The sequence below is a fragment of the Canis aureus genome, chromosome 7 (genome assembly GCF_053574225.1).
Source record: "Canis aureus isolate CA01 chromosome 7, VMU_Caureus_v.1.0, whole genome shotgun sequence".
Taxonomy (NCBI): domain Eukaryota; kingdom Metazoa; phylum Chordata; class Mammalia; order Carnivora; family Canidae; genus Canis; species Canis aureus.
Window position 1 is genome coordinate 29,883,299 of NC_135617.1, and position 21,477 is coordinate 29,904,775.

Sequence of the window (21,477 nt, forward strand, 5' to 3'; positions counted from 1 at the left end):
AATTGCTGATAGTTTGTCTTAGCTCTGGTGTCTTATTTACTTACTTTTCTTGAGCTTTATGGAATATCTTCTCCTTGGTTATCAAAAAGAACAATAGTTCTAGTGTTTTAAGCTAGAAAATGGAAATGTTTGTTGCATTCTTTATTTTAGTATAACAGGAATAAAGTATACATATTGGAGATATTTTCAGTTGTTCAAATGACTTTCCTGGCACTGCTTGTATTCTTTTTTGGCCCATGCTGCACAACTGTCTTACCAGTGAATATCTTGATTTTCCTAGAACCTAGTAAGGGAAGGGTTCAACAGAGGTGTGGCCTTTTAGTATTGGGCAGTCCTTGTTCCTAGCTGAACAACTCTAGAGTTTTTATATGATCCATTTTTATTTTTGCGAAAGGGGAGACTTTGGGTTCATGATTAGTTGAAATTTTAGGTTTGGTTAGGAGTGGAGCAGACTATTATGGATTGTAGTTATACCTTTTGACAGAGTTACAAGGAAGAAAAAAGCATGTGGAGTAAGCCAGGTGTAGAAAACAGGTGTGTTCTTCTGTTCATTAGAACTCACAGTAAATAAAGAATGGAGGGGTTTGAGAAATCCAAGTTACATGCTAGGTAGATAGAATATTCTTAGATGGCCTCTAGCAAAATAGGACACTTCATATATAAAGTACTAAGATTGTAATCAAATCAAGAATCTTTGGTACAGTGTACCAGATTCTGCACTGGCATGAATAATGAATACATGGCATGAATACAGTGTTATTTAAATGTAATTATTTTTCAAATATATAGTGTGTATATGTGTTTATGTAAATACACCCATACAAATTCTGATGGATTACTCAGTGTAAATATATTTTATAGGCTGATTTCATCAGTGTATCTTAGTCTTCTTTTGTACATTACCCTTAACGTGACCCCTGGCTTTTTTTAATTTTACTTTTTATTTTAAAATATATTTTTAAAAAAATTGAAAGTAATATCTGTGCCCAAAATGAGGCTCAGACTCCCCTCAACATCAGGAGTTGCAGGCTCTACTGACTGAGCCAGCCATATTCCTAGATTCTCTTAGTCTTAAGATCTTTTTAGTTTCATAGGAGAATAACTATTCTGTGCTATATAAATGAAAAGGAAAGTTGTTTATCTGTGAAAGTTAAAACTACTGTAAAAATGTTAGGTGGAAGATGGTCAGTTGTAATGTGTGTTTGCTTTTAGGTGACACTGTAACATGTCATTTTTATTTTCTTTTGGTGTGCTTATTTCTCCTCATAACCAGTCATTTAAAATTGGTTTGGCACATTGGGATGGAAAACCGCATTCTATATTTGCTCTAGTATACATTATTATTTTTTTTTTTTTTGGATTTTCTCTCTGTGATTTAATTTATTTATTTATTTTTTTTAAATTTATTTTTTTATTGGTGTTCAATTTACTAACATACAGAATAACACCCAGTGCCCGTCACCCATTCACTCCCACCCCCTGCCCTCCTCCCCTTCTACCACCCCTAGTTCGTTTCCCAGAGTTAGCAGTCTTTACGTTCTGTCTCCCTTTCTGATATTTCCCACACATTTCTTCTCCCTTCCCTTATTTTCCCTTTCACTATTATTTATATTCCCCAAATGAATGAGAACATATAATGTTTGTCCTTCTCCGACTGACTTACTTCACTCAGCATAATACCCTCCAGTTCCATCCACGTTGAAGCAAATGGTGGGTATTTGTCATTTCTAATGGCTGAGTAATATTCCATTGTATACATAAACCACATCTTCTTTATCAATTCATCTTTCGTTGGACACCGAGGCTCCTTCCACAGTTTGGCTATCGTGGCCATTGCTGCTAGAAACATCGGGGTGCAGGTGTCCCGGCGTTTCATTGCATTTGTATCTTTGGGGTAAATCCCCAACAGTGCAATTGCTGGGTCGTAGGGCAGGTCTATTTTTAACTCTTTGAGGAACCTCCACACAGTTTTTCAGAGTGGCTGCACCAGTTCACATTCCCACCAACAGTGTAAGAGGGTTCCCTTTTCTCCGCATCCTCTCCAACATTTGTTGTTTCCTGCCTTGTTAATTTTCCCCATTCTCACTGGTGTGAGGTGGTATCTCATTGTAGTTTTGATTTGTATTTCCCTGATGGCAAGTGATGCAGAGCATTTTCTCATGTGCATGTTGGCCATGTCTATGTCTTCCTCTGTGAGATTTCTGTTCATGTCTTTTGCCCATTTCATGATTGGATTGTTTGTTTCTTTGGTGTTGAGTTTAATAAGTTCTTTATAGATCTTGGAAACTAGCCCTTTATCTGATATGTCATTTGCAAATATCTTCTCCCATTCTGTAGGTTGTCTTTGAGTTTTGTTGACTGTATCCTTTGCTGTGCAAAAGCTTCTTATCTTGATGAAGTCCCAATAGTTCATTTTTGCTTTTGTTTCTTTTGCCTTCGTGGATGTATCTTGCAAGAAGTTACTATGGCCGAGTTCAAAAAGGGTGTTGCCTGTGTTCTTCTCTAAGATTTTGATGGAATCTTGTCTCACATTTAGATCTTTCATCCATTTTGAGTTTATCTTTGTGTATGGTGAAAGAGAGTGGTCTAGTTTCATTCTTCTGCATGTGGATGTCCAATTTTCCCAGCACCATTTATTGAAGAGACTGTCTTTCTTCCAATGGATAGTCTTTCCTCCTTTATCGAATATTAGTTGCCCATAAAGTTCAGGGTCCACTTCTGGATTCTCTATTCTGTTCCACTGATCTATGTGTCTGTTTTTGTGCCAGTACCACACTGTCTTGATGACCACAGCTTTGTAGTACAACCTGAAATCTGGCATTGTGATGCCCCCAGATATGGTTTTCTTTTTTAAAATTCCCCTGGCTATTCGGGGTCTTTTCTGATTCCACACAAATCTTAAAATAATTTGTTCTAACTCTCTGAAGAAAGTCCATGGTATTTTGATAGGGATTGCATTAAACGTGTATATTGCCCTGGGTAACATTGACATTTTCACAATATTAATTCTGCCAATCCATGAGCATGGAATATTTTTCCATCTCTTTGTGTCTTCCTCAATTTCTTTCAGAAGTGTTCTATAGTTTTGAGGGAGTATACATTATTTTTTAGCAAGAAACTACTTCCTTGTTCCTAATGTTCAAACCTGACAACTTTAAAAAAATAAGTATATTGTATTTGTTTTAGTAATATGGCTTTTATCTCATTTTGACTCTTTTTGTAGTTACCCTTAAGAATGCTACTATGGTACTGGAGTTTGCAGCAATGTATAATGCTGAACAATTGAAACTGTCTTGTTTGCAGTTTATAGGACTGAATATGGCCGCTTTACTTGAAGCAAGGTAGGTTGGGTGCATACATTATATGACCATTGTGAAAGCAATTATTTATATATTATAGCTGATATGTTACTAATTTAAAAAGGCATAATGATAAATTGCAGATTTGTAGAAAATAAAAATTTTGAGGATTCAGTCATTCCATCAATATTTAAGTGCCTCATATATGCCAGCTACTGCTAAGATACAACTGTCAACAAAACAGACAAAATCCTTGGACTCAGTGGAGAGCTTACAGTCTTGTTGGAAATTCATGAAAAAAATATTATTACTAGTATATTTTTTATAGTGTACATATCTCTTGTCTGGGTTGATTTACAACTGTAAAGTTGTAAAAAAAAAAGGTAGCAATGTTACTTTGGCTTTTGGAAACTATGTAATACTAAATAGGATAACATTTAATTGACATGTAAGCATGTGAAAAATTTGTTATTAGTTTATTTCCTTTTCTCCTTGTATTTTTCTCTTTGGATATTTCTTTTCTTTTTTCTTTATTTTTTTTTTTTAAGATTTTTATATATTTATTCATGAGAGACAGAGAGAGAGAGAGAGAGAGAAAGAGGCAGAGACACAGGCAGAGGGAGAAACAGGCTCCACGCAGGGAGCCTGATGTGGGACTCCATCTCCGGTCTCCAGGATCAGGCCCTGGGCTGAAGGCGGCACTAAACCGCTGAGCCACCCGGGCTGCCCCTCTCTTTGGATATTTCTTATATTACATATTGCTTCCTTAGTCAATCTTAGGCCCAGCAGATGGCCTGAAAATTTAGTTGGTTTATTTTGTTGCAAGCTTGATGAATATTCAAGTCTTTATGTTGGAATCAATGAATAATGAAATGATTCTTATAAAAAGTGACACATTTTACATAAAACAATTGGCTAAATATATACACTCTTTTTATAAGCTAGTATTTCATATTATGGATGTTTACTTGGATTAGAAAAATTTAATGCTAATAATTTAGGAGTTATTAGATTTTTTTAGAATCAGGGATCTTGGAAATTTTATCCCATGTTTTCAACTGTCTTAGTGGAATTGTTTAAGGAAATAAGTTTACAGATTTATTTAACATAAGGTCAAATTTCTATTACTACAAAGTCGGTGAGAAAAAATGTTTGGTGAACATAGAAGTTTTAGATGAGTCAATTTGCATTTTTTTCAGTTTGCATTTTTGAAGCTTTAGTATCATTTATTTATTTATTTATTTTTTTTTAATTGAGAGCGTGAGAAAGAGTATGAGTGGGGTGGGGAGCAGAGGGAGAAGCAGACTCCCCGCTTAGCATGGAGCCTGATGATGGGCTCGATCCCTGGACTTCTGGATCATGACCTAAGGCATGACACTTTTAACCCACTGAGCCACCCAGGCGCCGCCGTATTTTTCTTAGTCATAATAATGATAGCAAATACTATGTGCCAGGGAGCATTCAAAAAGTATTATGTAGATCTCATTTGATTTTCATGAAAACCTTCTGAAGAAGTAGATTCTGTTTATATCCTCTTATTACTGATGAGAAAATGCAGGAACCCTTTTTTGGCAATCAAAATCTTGATCCATTTAATTTATTATAAATGGTAACAGGTTTTTGATATCTTACCTTTCAAAGACAGGATAATCTTTAATGAAACTAATGTTAAAATATGATTGAAATAAAAGGTTCTGATTTTTAGGTGAATCACTAACAGATTCTTAATAATTGTTACATATAGTTCAATTCAGAGGAAATTCTTTTCATAGTATAATGCTTTGTTATTTTGTAGAAAATGCTTTTCAAATGCAAATTAATGTTATGGGATAACAGACAATGTGATTTTAAAATGCCAATAGTATTTTAGTATCAGAACCTGGCTAGGGTTTCGTAATAAATTTCTTTGCTGATCTTATATTAATAATTGTAATCAAAGCAGTTTTTGCTTGCCAAATTAAGCTCATTCAGTTTGTCAGATAAGAATCAACCAAAATGCAAAATAAATACCAAATCTATCTATAAATATCATATTGGAAAATGATGTGTCTCACTGCCATTGTTCAATTGTTATGTTGTGACAGGTTAGTCAGGTGAACCATTAAAAAAGACACATGTGCTGTGGTGATGTCTACTTGTGTAATTTTACATGAGTAGATATGTGTAACTCAGATTAAAACAAAGATTGTACAGATATAATTATTCCTTATCAAATATGTTTCCTAGGAGTGTAGATAAATATGTAGAGATGTTCAAAAAGGAGAGCTACACCGAAACTGATAGAACATCACAAGTTAATTATCGTTAAAATGTTAAAAACTGATATTTTACAGAATAGACAAGTTGTTTTGCACTTGTAAAAATAGTTTAAATATATTTTAAAATGTAAACTTTTTCACTGATGCTTTAAAATTATCTCTTTGGAACTTGAGAGTTCCTTGAAATCTACTTTGAATGCAACTGATCTAGTCCAAACATTATTTTATATGTCGTGAACATACTAAAGTCCAAAGAAGTGAAGTGCATTGCTCAGAGGCATTCAGGTAACTGTGAGTGATAGTTCTAGATAAAATTCAGGTATCAGGCCATTGTATTATGTCAATATAGTGTTCCTTTTGTAGTTAAAGATTGGAAGGTTGGAAAATGAATATGTGTAACCCCTGACTTTCCATGATTTGACTTAGGATTTTTCCACTTTACAGTGGTGTGAAAGTGATACACATTCAGTAGAAACTGTACTGCAAAGTTTGAATTTTGATCTTTTCTCCATGCTAGTGATAAGTAGTACGATATTCTCTGGTGATCCTGGGCTGGGAGCCACAGTTCCCAGTGACACATAGGGTCACAAGGGTGTAAACAACTGACACACTTGTTTAATATTTTCAGTACAGTAATTAATAAATTACATAAGATATTCAATATTTTGTTATGAAATAGGCTTTACATTAGATGATTTTGGCCAACTGTAAGCTAATGTATATGTTCTGAGCACATTTAAGGTAGTTTAGACTAAGCTGTGATGTCCAATAGGTAGGTATATTAAATGTATTTTTGACATAAGAGATTTTTAATTTATGATTTATTGGGATGTTGAGGAAGAACTATAGTATTTTGCTATGATATAAATGAGTGATAGAAAAATCCTTTCTAAGAGTTGTTTTATTGAAGGTACTTGTATATATATAATGTGGTTCATTTAAAATATATAACTATATATACTTCCAAAAAGAATTTGTAATAGCTGGCATATTGATTTTAAAAATAACTGTTACTTATTCAGCAATGTAAATTAAGTCCTCAAGATAGAATTTTTTATCTTATTTTTTAGGTCTCTTGATGTTTTAAGTGATGGTGTTTTGAAGGATCTTTCTGTGTTTTATAGAAAAATGGTAAGGTTTATTATTTTTTTCCAATAATATAATAAAACCAAAGTAGTACTATATTATATTAGGTCACACTTCTCAATGGAATAATTTCCTAATGAATTCTAATATATTAGGATCTTTTAAAAATGAGGACATAATTTTTTTTATAGATCCCACAGATTAGTGTGATAATCAAAAATTGAAAGTATTCAATGATAAAATTATCTATTTTAATTCCTTCCTTTTTTTTTTTTTTTTTTTTAAAGATTTTATTTATTTATTCATGAGAGACAGAGAGGCAGAGATACAGGCAGAGGGAGAAGCAGGCTTCATGCAAGGAGCCCAATGTGGTACTTGATCCTGGGACTCCAGGATCACACCCTGGGCCGAAGGCAGGCACTCAACTGCTGAGCCACCCAGGCATCCCTATTTTAATTCCTTTCTAAATGAAAGTTATTGAAAGCTTTTTGAGTCTTTCATTATTTGTTACTATACCAAAGTTTAGGATAGTACAAAAATAAGGATTCACATGATCCCTAAGAAATGAATTAATTTGTATGTGATAATAAGATGGAGCTTTTTTTTTTTTGGACAGTTTTTTGGAATAAATGAATAAATCTAACCAATTTCTTTCCATTGTTGTAAACCTTGGACTTTGGAAGTCATTAGGCATTGTAGACTTTTCCTTGTTAATGTAACCACATATCAATATAAACAAGTGGGATTTACCTATTATTTTAAAAGTCTTTACAAATCTTGTATTTAAAAAGGAACACCTTTTTCTTTTTTCTTTTTTTTTTTAAATATAAATAGATTCCAGCAATGGATAGAAGAGTCATTACACCATACCAAGATGGACCAGATATTAGCTATTTGGAAGTAGAAGATGGAGATGTCTTTTTGAAAGAAGAAATAAATATGGAACAAAATTATTCGTAAGCTCTGTTTCTCTTCTTCCCTCCTCTCCTTCCTCTCCCCCTCCTCAATCTTTGACACTCTTAACAGCTTTATACTGAAAAAGAAAAATTGGAGAATCCTGACATAAGTATATATTTATATTTATTCTTAGCCTTATTATAAGAAAGTAAGTGTATAACTGTTTACAGATGTAACAAAATTAAGTATAAATATAGAAGGAATACAGCTTTCAAATTAAAATGTCAAATTGAATAAGTGCATTTATCTTAGCTACCTTCCCAAACCCTGCTGAAATTATGATAAAGAAATAAGAAAGGCATATTGCACTAGAGCAGGGAGAACAGGAAAGGAGAAAACAGCAGTTAGGAGATGTACAGTTTTGGAAGTTGGAAAGTGGTTGCTGAGAGTGTAATGACTTAGAACAAAAAGAAAACTAAAGCAAAATTCCAGAAAGGCTTAAGAATTAGAGGTACCAGGTTTATGACAACCAGGTTAAGTGATTAGATTTGGAAAAGAGCATTTTTTGAGATTCTTTTTTTTTCTTTTTTTTAAGATTTTATTTATTTATTCATGAGAGAGAGAGGGGGGCAGAGACACAGGCAGAGGGAGAAGCAGGCTCCATATGCAGGAAGCCTGATGTGGGACTTGATCCCGGGACTCCAGAACCATGCCCTGAGCCAAAGGCAGACTCTCAGCCGCTGAGCCACCCAGGCATCCCTTGAGATTCTTTCAAAGAGCATGATCTCTTTCTGAACCCCATTCAACGAAGTGATTGCCCCTCCTGTGCCCCTTTCTTGGCAGAAATATTTGCCCTCTGGAGAGTTTGAACCTAAGAGGAGTGCATCAGCTCTCTATATAAAATTTTCTCTATAGAGAACCTTACTGGTTCAAGATAGGACCTACAGTGACTGACATTTGGAAATCCTCCAACAAAATATCCCAGGTTCTACAGTATCTCCCTATAGTGTAGCCAACCATTTGACAAGCCGAATTTAGAATTTCCAATCTGGGTGTTAGGCTCCTTTATCAACTGGTTACAGAATTACTTTCCTCTACTTGATAAATGACTTGTTAAAATCTTTAGGCATTCAAGTCACTTACTATGTATACTGTATAGCTCACTGAGAAACTGCTCTTGGGTTCCAGAGGTCTTTTTTAACCCTTTTTCTGGAGTTTGTTAGCATTTGGATTGCTTAAAGTTTCTGATAACTGATTTTACTTTTCAAATTATTTTCCTATATATGATCTTATTTTACAGAAATAGTAGAGTTAGAACAAGTTAAGAGTATCACACTGAGGTTCATTGAAACAGAGTAATTTGCTCTGGGCCACATAGATAAATGCAAATAGAGCATGCATATTTTTGTGTTCTCTGTTTGACTAAAATGCTATATATACTCAGAATTTGTAGTTCTGTTGTTAATCCGTAACTTATTTCTAAAAAATGCATTTTCTATATTTGCTCTTTTTCATAGGGAAAGTATGTTCAAGAAGGCAAAAACAAAAGCAAAAAAGAAGCCGCGTAAGCGTTCAGATAGTTCTGGAGGTTATAACCTTTCAGATGTTATTCAGAGTCCACCATCTACAGGTTAGTGAAAGTGTCTTAGGATTTATTTCCTGATCTAATCTTTCAAGTCTGTTACCTAATTCATTTAACACATATTAAATACTATTGCATGTCATTTGCCAGGCCTACTGCAATAGAAAATAGTCTTTGTCTTAGGGAGGCTACAGAAAATGATAGTTTATTTTATTTTATTTTATTTTATTTATTTTATTTTATTTTATTTTATTTTATTTTATTTTATTTTATTTTATTTTATTTTATTTTATTTTATTTTATTATTTTTATTTTTTTAAAGATTTTATTTATTTATTCATGAGAGATACACACACACAGAGGCAGAGACACAGGCAGAGAGAGAAGCAGGCTCTATGCAAGGAGCCTGACGCGGGACTCGATCCCCAGTCTCCAGGATCACGCCCTGGGCTGACGGTGGCACTAAACCGCTAAGCCACCCGGGCTGCCCTATTTTATTTTTTTGATAGTATATTTTAATAATCTGATTGAAGTTTGCTTTGGAAACACAAAAGAAGAGCCCATATTAGTCTAAGAAGATCAGGGAAGACTTCTTAGAGGAAAATGATATGTGAGTTGGATCTTGAAGAATGAGGAGTTGGCCAAGAAAAGGAGGCAGGCTGATAGACATACTAAGCAAAAGGGGCAATATGCTCCCAAGACTAGAGGCCCTAGAAAGAACTGCAAATTTCTTATGCCTATGGTTTAGCATGACTCAGCCATATGGAGTATGTGCATATAGGTGGTAGTCAAAAACTGGTCAGATATAGGAGGTATTTTATGCTAAACTAAGGAATTTGAATTTTATTCTGAAGGCTATGGGTAGTTGATGGGCTTTTTTTTTTTTTTTTTTTTTTTTTGACTGACCCAGCACAGAGCCCAATGTGGGGTTTGATTTCACAACCCTAAGATCACAACCTGAGCTGAAATGAAGAGTTGGACACTTGACCAACTGAGCCACTCAGGTGCCCCTAGTTAATGGATTTTTAAGGCATATGATGTGAGTGGTTAAAATTTTTTAGAAAAACTACCCTGTCTAGTGGCATAGAGAGTTAGAGATAGGCAAAGCATGACAGAGATACTCTTATCATATAGATCCATTTCATTTATATATCAGTGCTCCAAGCAAGATGCCCTTCATTTGCATTAGGTTATAATCCAGTGATATAATATAACACATTTCATATCTGTGCATTATGTGAGCTATTTGAAAGTAAAGGTTATGTAGTTTTTCTAAATTTTTTTTCCCAGTTTATTTTGAAAAAAATTGTATATATAACTTTCATTCAGATTGTTAGCCTCTTACCACATGTTTTCTAACAGACTTTCTGTTGCATGCTCTCTTCCCTTATCCTCCAGGCATTCTGTACATTTTTTTTAAAAGATTTTATTTACTTTTTCATGAAGACAGAGAGGCAGAGACATGGGCAGAGAGAACCAGATTCCATGCAGGGAGCCGATGTGGAACATGATCCCGGGAATCCAGGATCATGCCCTGGGCTGAAGGCAGGCGCTCAACCACTGAGCCACCCAGGCATCCCTCTATACACTTTTTTATAGATCCACTTGGAAGTTGTAGGCATGACAGTTTGATATGAATTAATACTTATATGAATCTCCTAAGAATAAGGATATTCTACATAACCACAATATTGTTTTCACATCTATAATATCATTATCACATCTAAGACAATTAACATTAATTCACTAATATTACCTAGAATTATAGTCTCTATCCAGATATCCCTAATAGTTTAAGAATACTTTTATAGCCTTTTGTGTTTTATCCTTAAAAATGACCTGGTATCTTATGAAGATAGACATTGCCTTTGCTTATTAATGTCTCTTAATTATTGCAGCACCTCTCATATCTTTCTGTTTTGTTTTCAAAAGTTCAGATCAGTGGTATAGACTATTATTCCACATTATAGATTTATCTGATTAGATCCAGATTAAACTATCTAATAGTTTCTTAATAGTTAATAGTTTCTTTAGATGAAAATATGGAAGTGTGACCATAAAATAATGAGACTACAGTATGGCTTTAAAGAATGGTATGTATGTCTATGGCAATAAGACATAAATAGGTATAATTTCTATCAGCAGTATTTTCATAGTCAGTCAGCCTGATAAGGTACTTCAAAAAATACAAGTGCATACTGTTTGTGTCCCGGTGGGGGGAAAAAAAAAGTTTCATTCAGGGCAGAGAAAGAGTATCTTTTTATGTTTAACATCGTCTACAAGTGAGGTACTTGATGTGTTTGGTAATGTTCAAAGGATAAATAATGTCAAGAATAATTGTTTCAGGTAACAAAAAGAAGATATAAAAAAAGATACTATATCTAAATTGGTTGATTGAAGCGCTGACGATAGATCTTTTGCATTCACTACATCTCATTCCTGTTTTAGGACCTTTCATGACGTAAAATTCTGTAATTTTGTGTTCTCTGTGTTACATGAGTTAACCTCTAGTCCTTAGAAGGACACATGGGTAGACACATGTAAAGATGAATAAATGGATAGACAGATAGTCATGAGACTAGTGATTTTCCAGTTACCTAAAAGACTTAGGACAAAAGCAGGTATTTGGATTTGTTTGTTTGTTTGAGAGGCCATGAGGGATGAGGGAACAAAAGAAGAGGGAAAAGGACAGACTCTGTACTGCATACAGAGCCTGATGTGGGGCCAGATCCCAGGACCCTGAGATCATGACCTGAGCGGAGATCAAGACTCTTCCAGCTTAGCTGACTAAGCCACCAAGGTGCCCCTAGTAGATTTGCTTTAAATAGTGGTATTATTAGTACGTATGCTAGAATCTTAGCATTTCAGAGCTGGGAGAGACATTAATAGTGAAAACTAATTTATGTCCCTTCCTTTAAACCTGAGGAAATAAGCTCAGAAAACTTCGGTGATTTGAAGTACAGACAGACAGAAATAGAATTTATTTTTTCAATTCCAATTCTGTATTCTTTATGCTGTACCACTCTGTGGCCAAAGTAGATAATGATTGAAAAGTCAAATTTAGTTGGGGGCCAAAAAAGTCCTGTTTGGAAGTAAATTTATTTGTGTTGATCTCTTAACGTTAGACAAAAGACATTCTGTGAAAATGTTTTATATTAAAAATAATTGTTGTCTACTTTAAAATATCCGCTTTATTCATTAGATTTATTTCTAATTGACTTTTGGGAGCATTCTGGCATTAAATATGCTCTTTAAGATAAAAAATTGCTACTGGGGCCCCTAGGTGGCTAGCACTTGACTCTTTGTTTCAGCTCAGGTCATGATCTCAGGGTTGTGAGATCTCAGGCTCCATGCTCAGTGTGGAGTCAGCCTGGAATTCTCTATCCCTTTCCCTCTGCCCCTCCTGGTTATGTTCTCTTTCTAAAATGAATAAATGAATAAATAAATCTTTTAAAAAAATTTTGCTGCTCATAAAAACATTGAAAAGATTGGGGGGGGGCGTTGCTGAACGTTGCTTTCAGACTGTTTTAGCAGTAAAAAAAGCATATATCTTGTCAAAGTGATTTACTTTATTTTTTTTTAATTTATTTTTTATTGGTGTTCAATTTACCAACATACAGAATAACCCCCAGTGCCCGTCACCCAATCACTCCCACCCCCCGCCCTCCTCCCCTTCTACCACCCCTAGTTCGTTTCCCAGAGTTAGCAGTCTTTACGTTCTGTCTCCCTTTCTGATATTTCCCACACATTTCTTCTCCCTTCCCTTCTATTCCCTTTCACTATTATTTATATTCCCCAAATGAATGAGAACATATAATGTTTGTCCTTCTCCGATTGACTTACTTCACTCAGCATAATACCCTCCAGTTCCATCCACGTTGAAGCAAATTGTGGGTATTTGTCATTTCTAATAGCTGAGTAATATTCCATTGTATACATAAACCACATCTTCTTTATCCACTCATCTTTCGATGGACACCGAGGCTCCTTCCACAGTTTGGCTATTGTGGCCATTGCTGCTATAAACATCGGGGTGCAGGTGTCCCAGCGTTTCATTGCATCTGTATCTTTGGGGTAAATCCCCAACAGTGCAATTGCTGGGTCGTAGGGCAGGTCTATTTTTAACTCTTTGAGGAACCTCCACAGTTTTCCAGAGTGGCTGTACCAGTTCACAGTTCCCTTTTCTCCGCATCCTCTCCAACATTTGTGGTTTCCTGCCTTGTTAATTTTCCCCATTCTCACTGGTGTGAGGTGGTATCTCATTGTGGTTTCGATTTGTATTTCCCTGATGGCAAGTGATGCAGAGCATTTTCTTATATGCATGTTGGCCATGTCTATGTCTTCCTCTGTGAGATTTCTGTTCATGTCTTTTGCCCATTTCATGATTGGATTGTTTGTTTCTTTGGTGTTGAGTTTAATAAGTTCTTTATAGATCTTGGAAACTAGCCCTTTATCTGATATGTCATTTGCAAATATCTTCTCCCATTCTGTAGGTTGTCTTTGAGTTTTGTCGACTGTATCCTTTGCTGTGCAAAAGCTTCTTATCTTGATGAAGTCCCAATAGTTCATTTTTGCTTTTGTTTCTTTTGCCTTCGTGGATGTATCTTGCAAGAAGTTACTGTGGCCGAGTTCAAAAAGGGTGTTGCCTGTGTTCTTCTCTAGGATTTTGATGGAATCTTGTCTCACATTTAGATCTTTCATCCATTTTGAGTTTATCTTTGTGTATGGTGAAAGAAAGTGGTCTAGTTTCATTCTTCTGCATGTGGATGTCCAATTTTCCCAGCACCATTTATTGAAGAGAATGTCTTTCTTCCAATGGATAGTCTTTCCTCCGTTATCGAATATTAGTTGGCCATAAAGTTCAGGGTCCACTTCTGGGTTCTCTGTTCCATTGATCTATGTGTCTGTTTTTGTGCCAGTACCACACTGTCTTGATGACCACAGCTTTGTAATACAACCTGAAATCTGGCATTGTGATGCCCCCAGATATGGTTTCCTTTTTTAAAATTCCCCTGGCTATTCGGGGTCTTTTCTGATTCCACACAAATCTTAAAATAATTTGTTCAAACTCTCTGAAAAAAGTCCATGATATTTTGATAGGGATTGCATTAAACGTGTATATTGCCCTGGGTAACATTGACATTTTCACAATATTAATTCTGCCAATCCACGAGCATGGCATATTTTTCCATCTCTTTGGGTCTTCCTCAATTTCTTTCAGAAGTGTTTTATAGTTTTGAGGGTATAGATCCTTTACATCTTTGGTTAGGTTTATTCCTAGGTATCTTATGCTTTTGGGTGCAATTGTAAATGGGATTGACTCCTTAATTTCTCTTTCTTCAGTCTCATTGTTAGTGTATAGAAATGCCACTGATTTCTGGGCATTGATTTTGTATCCTGCCATGCTACCGAATTGCTGTATGAGTTCTAGCAATCTTGAGGGGGAGTCTTGTGGGTTTTCTATGTAGAGTATCATGTCATCGCGAAGAGGGAGAGTTTGACTTCTTTGCCAATTTGAATGCCTTTAATGTCTTTTTTGTTACCTGATTGCTGAGGCTAGGACTTCCAGTACTATGTTGAATAGCAGTGGTGAGAGTGGACATCCCTGTCTTGTTCCTGATCTTAGGGGAAAGGCTCCCAGTGCTTCCCCATTGAGAATGATATTTGCTGTGGGCTTTTTGTAGATGGTTTTTAAGATGTTGAGGAATGTTCCCTCTATTCCTACACTCTGAAGAGTTTTGATCAGGAATGGATGCTGTATTTTGTCAAATGCTTTCTCTGCATCTAATGAGAGGATCATATGGTTCTTGGTTTTTCTCTTGCTGATATGATGAATCACATTGATTGTTTTACAGGTGTTGAACCAGCCTTGTGTCCCGGGGATAAATCCTACTTGGTCATGGTGAATAATTTTCTTAATGTACTGTTGGATCCTATTGGCCAGTATCTTGTTGAGAATTTTTGCATCCATGTTCATCAGGGATATTGGGGGGGTCTTTGTCTGGTTTTGGAATTAAGGTGGTGCTGGCCTCATAGAACGAATTTGGAAGTACTCCATCTCTTTCTGTCTTTCTATCTTTCCAAACAGCTTTAGGAGAATAGGTATGGTTTCTTCTTTAAACGTTTGATAAAATTCTCCTGGGAAGCCATCTGGCCCAGGACTCTTGTGTCTTGGGAGGTTTTTGATGACTGCTTCAATTTCCTCCCTGGTTATTGGCCTGTTAAGGTTTTCTATTTCTTCCTGTTCCAGTTTTGGTAGTTTGTGGCTTTCCAGGAATGCGTCCATTTCTTCTAGATTGCCTAATTTATTGGTGTATAGCTGTTCATAATATGTTTTTAAAATTGTTTGTATTTCCTTGGTGTTGGTAGTGATCTCTCCTTTCTCATTCATAATTTTATTAATTTGAGTCTTCTCTCTCTTCTTTTTAATAAGGCTGGCTAATGGTTTATCTATCTTATTAATTCTTTCAAAGAACCAACTCCTGGTTCTGTTGATCTGTTCCACAGTTCTTCTGGTCTCGATTTCGTTGAGTTCTGCTCGAATTTTTATTAACTCTCTTCTTCTCCTGGGTGTAGGATCTATTTGCTGTTTTTTTCTCTAGCTCCTTTATGTGTAAGGTTAGCTTTTGTATTTGAGTTCTTTCCAGTTTTTGAATGGATGCTTGTATTGCGATGTATTTCCCCCTTAGGACTGCTTTTGCTGCATCCCAAAGATTTTGAACGGTTGTATCTTCATTCTCATTAGTTTCCATGAGTCTTTTTATTCTTCCTTAATTTCCTGGTTGACCCTTTCATCTTTTAGCAGGATGGTCCTTAACCTCCACATGTTTGAGGTCCTTCCAAACTTCTTGTTGTGATTTAGTTCTAATTTCAAGGCATTAGGGTCTGAGAATATGCAGGGGATGATCCCAATCTTTAGGTATCGGTTCAGACCCGATTTGTGACCCAGTATGTGGTATTCTGGAGAAAGTTCCATGTGCACTTGAGAAGAATGTATATTCAGTTGAGTTTGGATGTAAAGTTCTGTAGATATCTGTGAAATCCATCTGGTCCAGTGTATCATTTAAAGCTCTCGTTTCTTTGGAGATGTTGTGCTTAGAAGACCTATCGAGTATAGAAAGAGCTAGATTAAAGTCACCAAGTATAAGTGTATTATTATCTAAGTATTTCTTCACTTTGGTTAATAATTGATTTATATATTTGGCAGCTCCCACATTCGGGGCATATATATTGAGGATTGTTAAGTCCTCTTGTTGGATAGATCCTTTAAGTATGATATAGTGTCCCTCTTTATCTCTCACTACAGTCTTCAGGGTAAATTTTAGTTTATCTGATACAAGGTTGGCTACCCCTGCTTTCTTTTGAGGACCATTCGAATGGTAAATGGTTCTCCAACCTTTTATTTTCAGGCTGTAGGTGTCCTTCTGTCTAAATGAGTCTCCTGTAGACAGCAAATAGATGGGTCCTGCTTTTTTATCCAGTCTGAAACCCTGCGCCTTTTGATGGGGTCATTAAGCCCGTTCACGTTCAGAGTTACTATTGAGAGATATGAGTTTAGTGTCATCATGATATCTATTCAGTCCTTGTTTTTGTGGAATGTTCCACTGAACAACTTCTTAAAGGGGAATTTTAAGTGTCCCCCTTAAAATTTCTTGCAGAGCTGGTTTGGAGGTCACATATTCTTTCAGTTGCTGCCTGTCTTGGAAGCCCTTTATCTCTCCTTCCATTTTGAATGAGAGCCTTGCTGGATAAAGTATTCTTGGTTGCATGTTCTTCTCATTTAGGAACCTGAATATATCCTGCCAGCCCTTTCTGGCCTGCCAGGTCTCTGTGGAGAGGTCTTTCTGGCCTGCCAGGTCTCTGTGGAGAGGTCTGCTGTTACCCTAATACTCCTCCCCATAAAAGTCAGGGATTTCTTGTCTCTTGCTGCTTTAAGGATCTTCTCTTTATCTTTGGAATTTGCAAGCTTCACTATTAAATGTCGAGCTGTTGAACGGTTTTTATTGATTTTAGGGGGGGATCTCTCTATTTCCTGGATCTGAATGCCTGTTTCCCTTCCCAGATTCGGAAAGTTTTCAGCTAGAATTTGTTCAAATACATATTCTGGCCCTCTGGCCCTTTCGGCGCCCTCGGGAACCCCAATTAAACGTAGGTTTTTCTTCCTCAGGCTGTCGTTTATTTCCCTTAATCTATCTTCATGGTCTTTTAATTGTTTGTCTCTTTTTTCCTCAGTTTCCCTCTTTGCTATCAACTTGTGTTCTATGTCACTCACTCGTTCTTCCACCTCGTTAACCCTCGTCGTTAGGACTTCTAGTTTGGATTGCATCTCATTCAATTGATTTTTAATTTCTGCCTGATTAGCTCTAAATTCTGCAGTCATGAAGTCTCTTGAGTCCTTTATGCTTTTTTTCTAGAGCCACCAGTAGCTGTATTATAGTGCTTCTGAATTGGCTTTCTGACATTGAATTGTAATCCAGATTTTGTAACTCTGTGGGAGAGAGGACTGTTTCTGATTCTTTCTTTTGAGGTGAGGTTTTCCTTCTAGTCACTTTGCTCAGTGCAGAGTGGCCAAAAGCAAGTTGTATTGGGAAAAGGAGAAAAAGAGAGGAGAGAAAGAAGGAAAGAAAAGAGAAAGAGAAAAAAAGAGGAAAAAAAAGAAGAAAAAGAGAAAGAAAAAGAAAGAAAAAAAGGGGTGGGGGAAGGAAATCAAAAAGCAAAACAAAACAAAACAACAACAACAAAAAAAAAAAAGAAAAAAAGAACCACGGTGGAGTATCTTCTGATTCTGTGTACTTTAAGTCCCTTGACTTGCCTTGGAACTTGTCCATCTAGCTGGTCTTCTGGGGGAGGGGCCTGTTGTGCTGATTTTCAGGTGTTAGCACTTGGGGGAGCTGCTCTGCCCCCTGCCTGGTGCAGGGCTCAGTGGGGGTTGTTTACCCTTTGAGGCCCCTGGAGGAACAGCCCCAGTGGCGGTGCCAGCTGTGGAAACCTGGATTCAGCCCCCGCAGTAACTCTGGAGCTCTCCGTCTGCAGGGCCTGGAGGCTGCGGGGCGGGGCCGCTGATCTGCTCAGCTCGGGGCAGGAGCATCCTTGCTGTCCTGGGTTCTCCCGGCCTCTGTCCCCGGGGGAGGCCGGATCCTGGGCTGTGTCCCGGCGCCCTGTGCTCCGGGGCCTGTGCTGTTGGATTCGCTCCCGGCCGCGGAGCCCCCTCTGCGGAGTTGCCATCCGAGCCCCTCCCAGCTGCTCCGGCCCGCAGGTCTGCAGCCTCCTCCGCTGAGCCGCCGCCCGAGCCCGGGTCCGCCAGGGTCCCGCCTAGGGCGCTGCAGCCCTTAGGGAGCTCGGGGCACTCTCCTGGGCGCGCAGTTGCTCTGTTACTGTCCCAGGGAGCCCGAGGGCATCCCCGCCCTCCTGGGGTCCTGCTCCAACTTCCCTCGAGCCCCTTTCCGCCGGGGAAGGTTGGTGCAGCTCCTGCGTCTCCGGGACGGGGCTCTCCTGTCCTGGGGACACTCGCCCCGGCCTCAGCCCGGCTCCTCGCGGGGCCCCTCCCCCTTGGAAGCCTTTTGTTTCTTTATTTCTTTTTTCCGTCTTCCTATCTTGGTAGAAGCGCGAACTCTTCTCACTGTAGCATTCCAGGTGTTCTCTCTTTAATTCTCAGGCCGAATTCATAGATTTTCAGGATAATTTGAAGGTTTTCTAGGTAATTTGGTGGAGACAGGTGATTTGGAGACCCTACTCTTCCACCATCCTGCCCCTCCCCCAAAGTGATTTACTTTAAAGAAAATACTTATTTGAATGTATAAAAGATGGTATATTTTACTTAAGTCATTTGTTTTTTTGTTTTTTTGTTTTTTTTTAATTTTTTATTTATTTATGATAGTCACAGAGAGAGAGAGAGAGAGAGAGAGAGGAGGAGACACAGGCAGAGGGAGAAGCAGGCTCCATGCACCGGGAGCCCGATGTGGGATTCGATCCCAGGTCTCCAGGATCGCGCCCTGGGCCAAAGGCAGGCGCCAAACCGCTGCGCCACCCAGGGATCCCTACTTAAGTCATTTGTAAAACTTTTAGTTACTTTTAGTTATAGCTCATATGAGTTCTTTTGCTATCTCATTTAGATTCTACGAAATTTGATGATAATAAACACCATGAACTTAGGCAAAAGTTTACTGGTTTTTCTTTTGATATTTGAAATGACTCTAATGTACTAATGAATATACATACCAAGTATGGCAGGGAGATAGGTATTTAGGTTGCCTAGAAAAGAAAATGGCATGTACATTTCATAACCTTTTGTTTTAGGTGATAAGCTAATTAAAAATTAAAGTAGTTCTCAAGCTACAGATTTTTTTTTCCTTTTTTTTGCAGAAGTAAAAACCCTCAAACAGGCTACAGTTGGCATCAGCATAGCCTCTGCTACTGGGCCAGTCTGTTGACTAGATGAGAGGTAGAAAAGTTATAGTGTTCCTCCCACACAGAATGGGGCCAGTCCCCTTCTGCATGGGTGCAGAGAACTTGGTAAAGAGAGATGAGGGGGGGGGGGTGTCTGAAGTTTATTTTCCTTTTTTATGGAGAAAAAGAAGTTCTGAAACACTTTAAAATATTTTTTTAATTTAAATTCAATTTGCCAACATATAGTATAACATCCAGTGCTGAATCACTTCTTAAAGCAGATCCCAAAAAAGTGTCTTCCTTAGGTTTGTGGCATAATTGTTGTGTTATTGAAATGGATAAAACTGTTGTGTTAAAGAATCCTTCATTTTAGTTTTTTTAATTTTTTCATCAGTTACCTTGAATTGCCAAGATTGGATACAGTGAATATAATATAAATGTTATTAAATTTCTGGATAAATGGAAGTTTTTAGCTCTGTTTAGTGCATCGAATGTATATGTGTTTAAATATTTTTAAAAATTTTACCTTTCAGGATTATTAAAGTCTGGTAAGAACAATTCTGTGGAATCTCTTCCAGAACTGTTGACATCAGACTCTGAAGGAAGCTATGCAGGAGTGGGTAGTCCTAGAGATTTACAGTCCCCTGATTTCACAGCAGGATTTCAGTCAGATAAAATTGAGGTTTGTTTTAATTAATGCACTGTTTTCTTCAAATTTTAGATCTATAGACAATCTATACTTTTTTATTATTATTATTTTTGGCTAACTTTAAAATATTCTCCTGGCTGGTTTACAAAAAAATAGAACATATGTAGTATTAGTTTTCTCAAATTTGCATTTTATTTCTAGTTTTAAAGATTTTAATGGCAGTTTGAACCTTTTATGACATTATATTTCTAATACTCTTTCTGCAGTTAAAACATTGTTGTAAAATACAGCAGCACTGTATAGACATATGGAAAAATAGATTTATAGCTAAATTACTTGAAATTTATATTGTGAAATGTCAGTTACCACCAGCTGAAAACTGTCAAAACAAAATTATTTTGAAAGTAAGCCTAACTTCAAATTCTGCGTAGTCTCTTTCCTCTGTCATGTTATTAGGAGCAATACAATCTGGAATGGAGTCTTCCTACTGTGGTACAATTGACATTAAGCTGCAGAATTTCTAGTCTGGTTAAACTCTGGGGAGGCCATTTTTAGACATAGCTTAACATTTTATTCCATAATTGTTAATCTATAGGAAAAGATAGTGTCTAACTTATTAGATATCGAGTCATTTTTCTCTAACCCCTAGTCTTCACAGAACTATTACAACTTTGAGAAGTTCATGAAACAATGGAAAATTTACCCATTCTTCTTAGTGTTCTAAGCCTCAGGATTGCTTTTTTTTTTAATGTGGTTTTTAAATTATTTTTTTTTAGAGATCTTCTTTATTTATTCGAGAGGGAGAGATAGCAAGAGAGAGCTTGAGTGGAGGGCAGGAAGAGGGAGAAGCAAACTCCCTGCTGAGCAGGGAGCCCGACTCAAGGCTCAGTCCCAGAACCCTGGGATCATGATCTGAGCTGAACATAGACACTTAATGACTGAGCACCTACATGCCCCTTAATGTGGATTTTAAATTTTATTTTTATTTTTCTTTATGTAGGATAGAAGTTTGGGGACATTTCTTATTAATGTCAAGGTGGGTGTAGAAGACAATTAAGGCTTAAAAGGAAGATTAAAGACATGCTGTGAATGTCTGGCAATAAGCATCTATCTTGGCAATGGAAATAGCTATTTTAATAACTTTTCTGACTTACTGTAATGGCAGTCCTTTTGAGCTGTCAGTATTATTTAACTTTAATTTTATTCAGAGTGAATTATATGATGTTAATACGAAAGAAAATGAAAGCTTGATATAAAAGTCACAGACATTAATTTTAAAGTTGCTGCTTCATACCTTATTTGAAGAACTTTTATTAACAT

General features: G+C 36.8%; 1 protein-coding gene across 6 annotated transcripts in view; it reads left to right on the forward strand.

The window, feature by feature from the left end:
- The window catches only part of IBTK (inhibitor of Bruton tyrosine kinase), a 101,670-nt gene that overhangs the window by 46,650 nt on the left and 33,543 nt on the right, over positions 1–21,477 (forward strand). For 4 of the 6 annotated variants that reach the window (XM_077903256.1, XM_077903261.1, XM_077903258.1 and 1 more), the window contains exons 18-22: positions 3,224–3,341; positions 6,628–6,688; positions 7,478–7,599; positions 9,058–9,170; positions 20,042–20,190. In XM_077903256.1, coding sequence (XP_077759382.1) covers positions 3,224–3,341; positions 6,628–6,688; positions 7,478–7,599; positions 9,058–9,170; positions 20,042–20,190 — 563 coding nt within the window. The remainder of the gene's footprint in view (positions 1–3,223; positions 3,342–6,627; positions 6,689–7,477; positions 7,600–9,057; positions 9,171–20,041; positions 20,191–21,477) is intronic. The other 2 variants (XM_077903260.1, XM_077903259.1) reach the window with 1 other exon arrangement.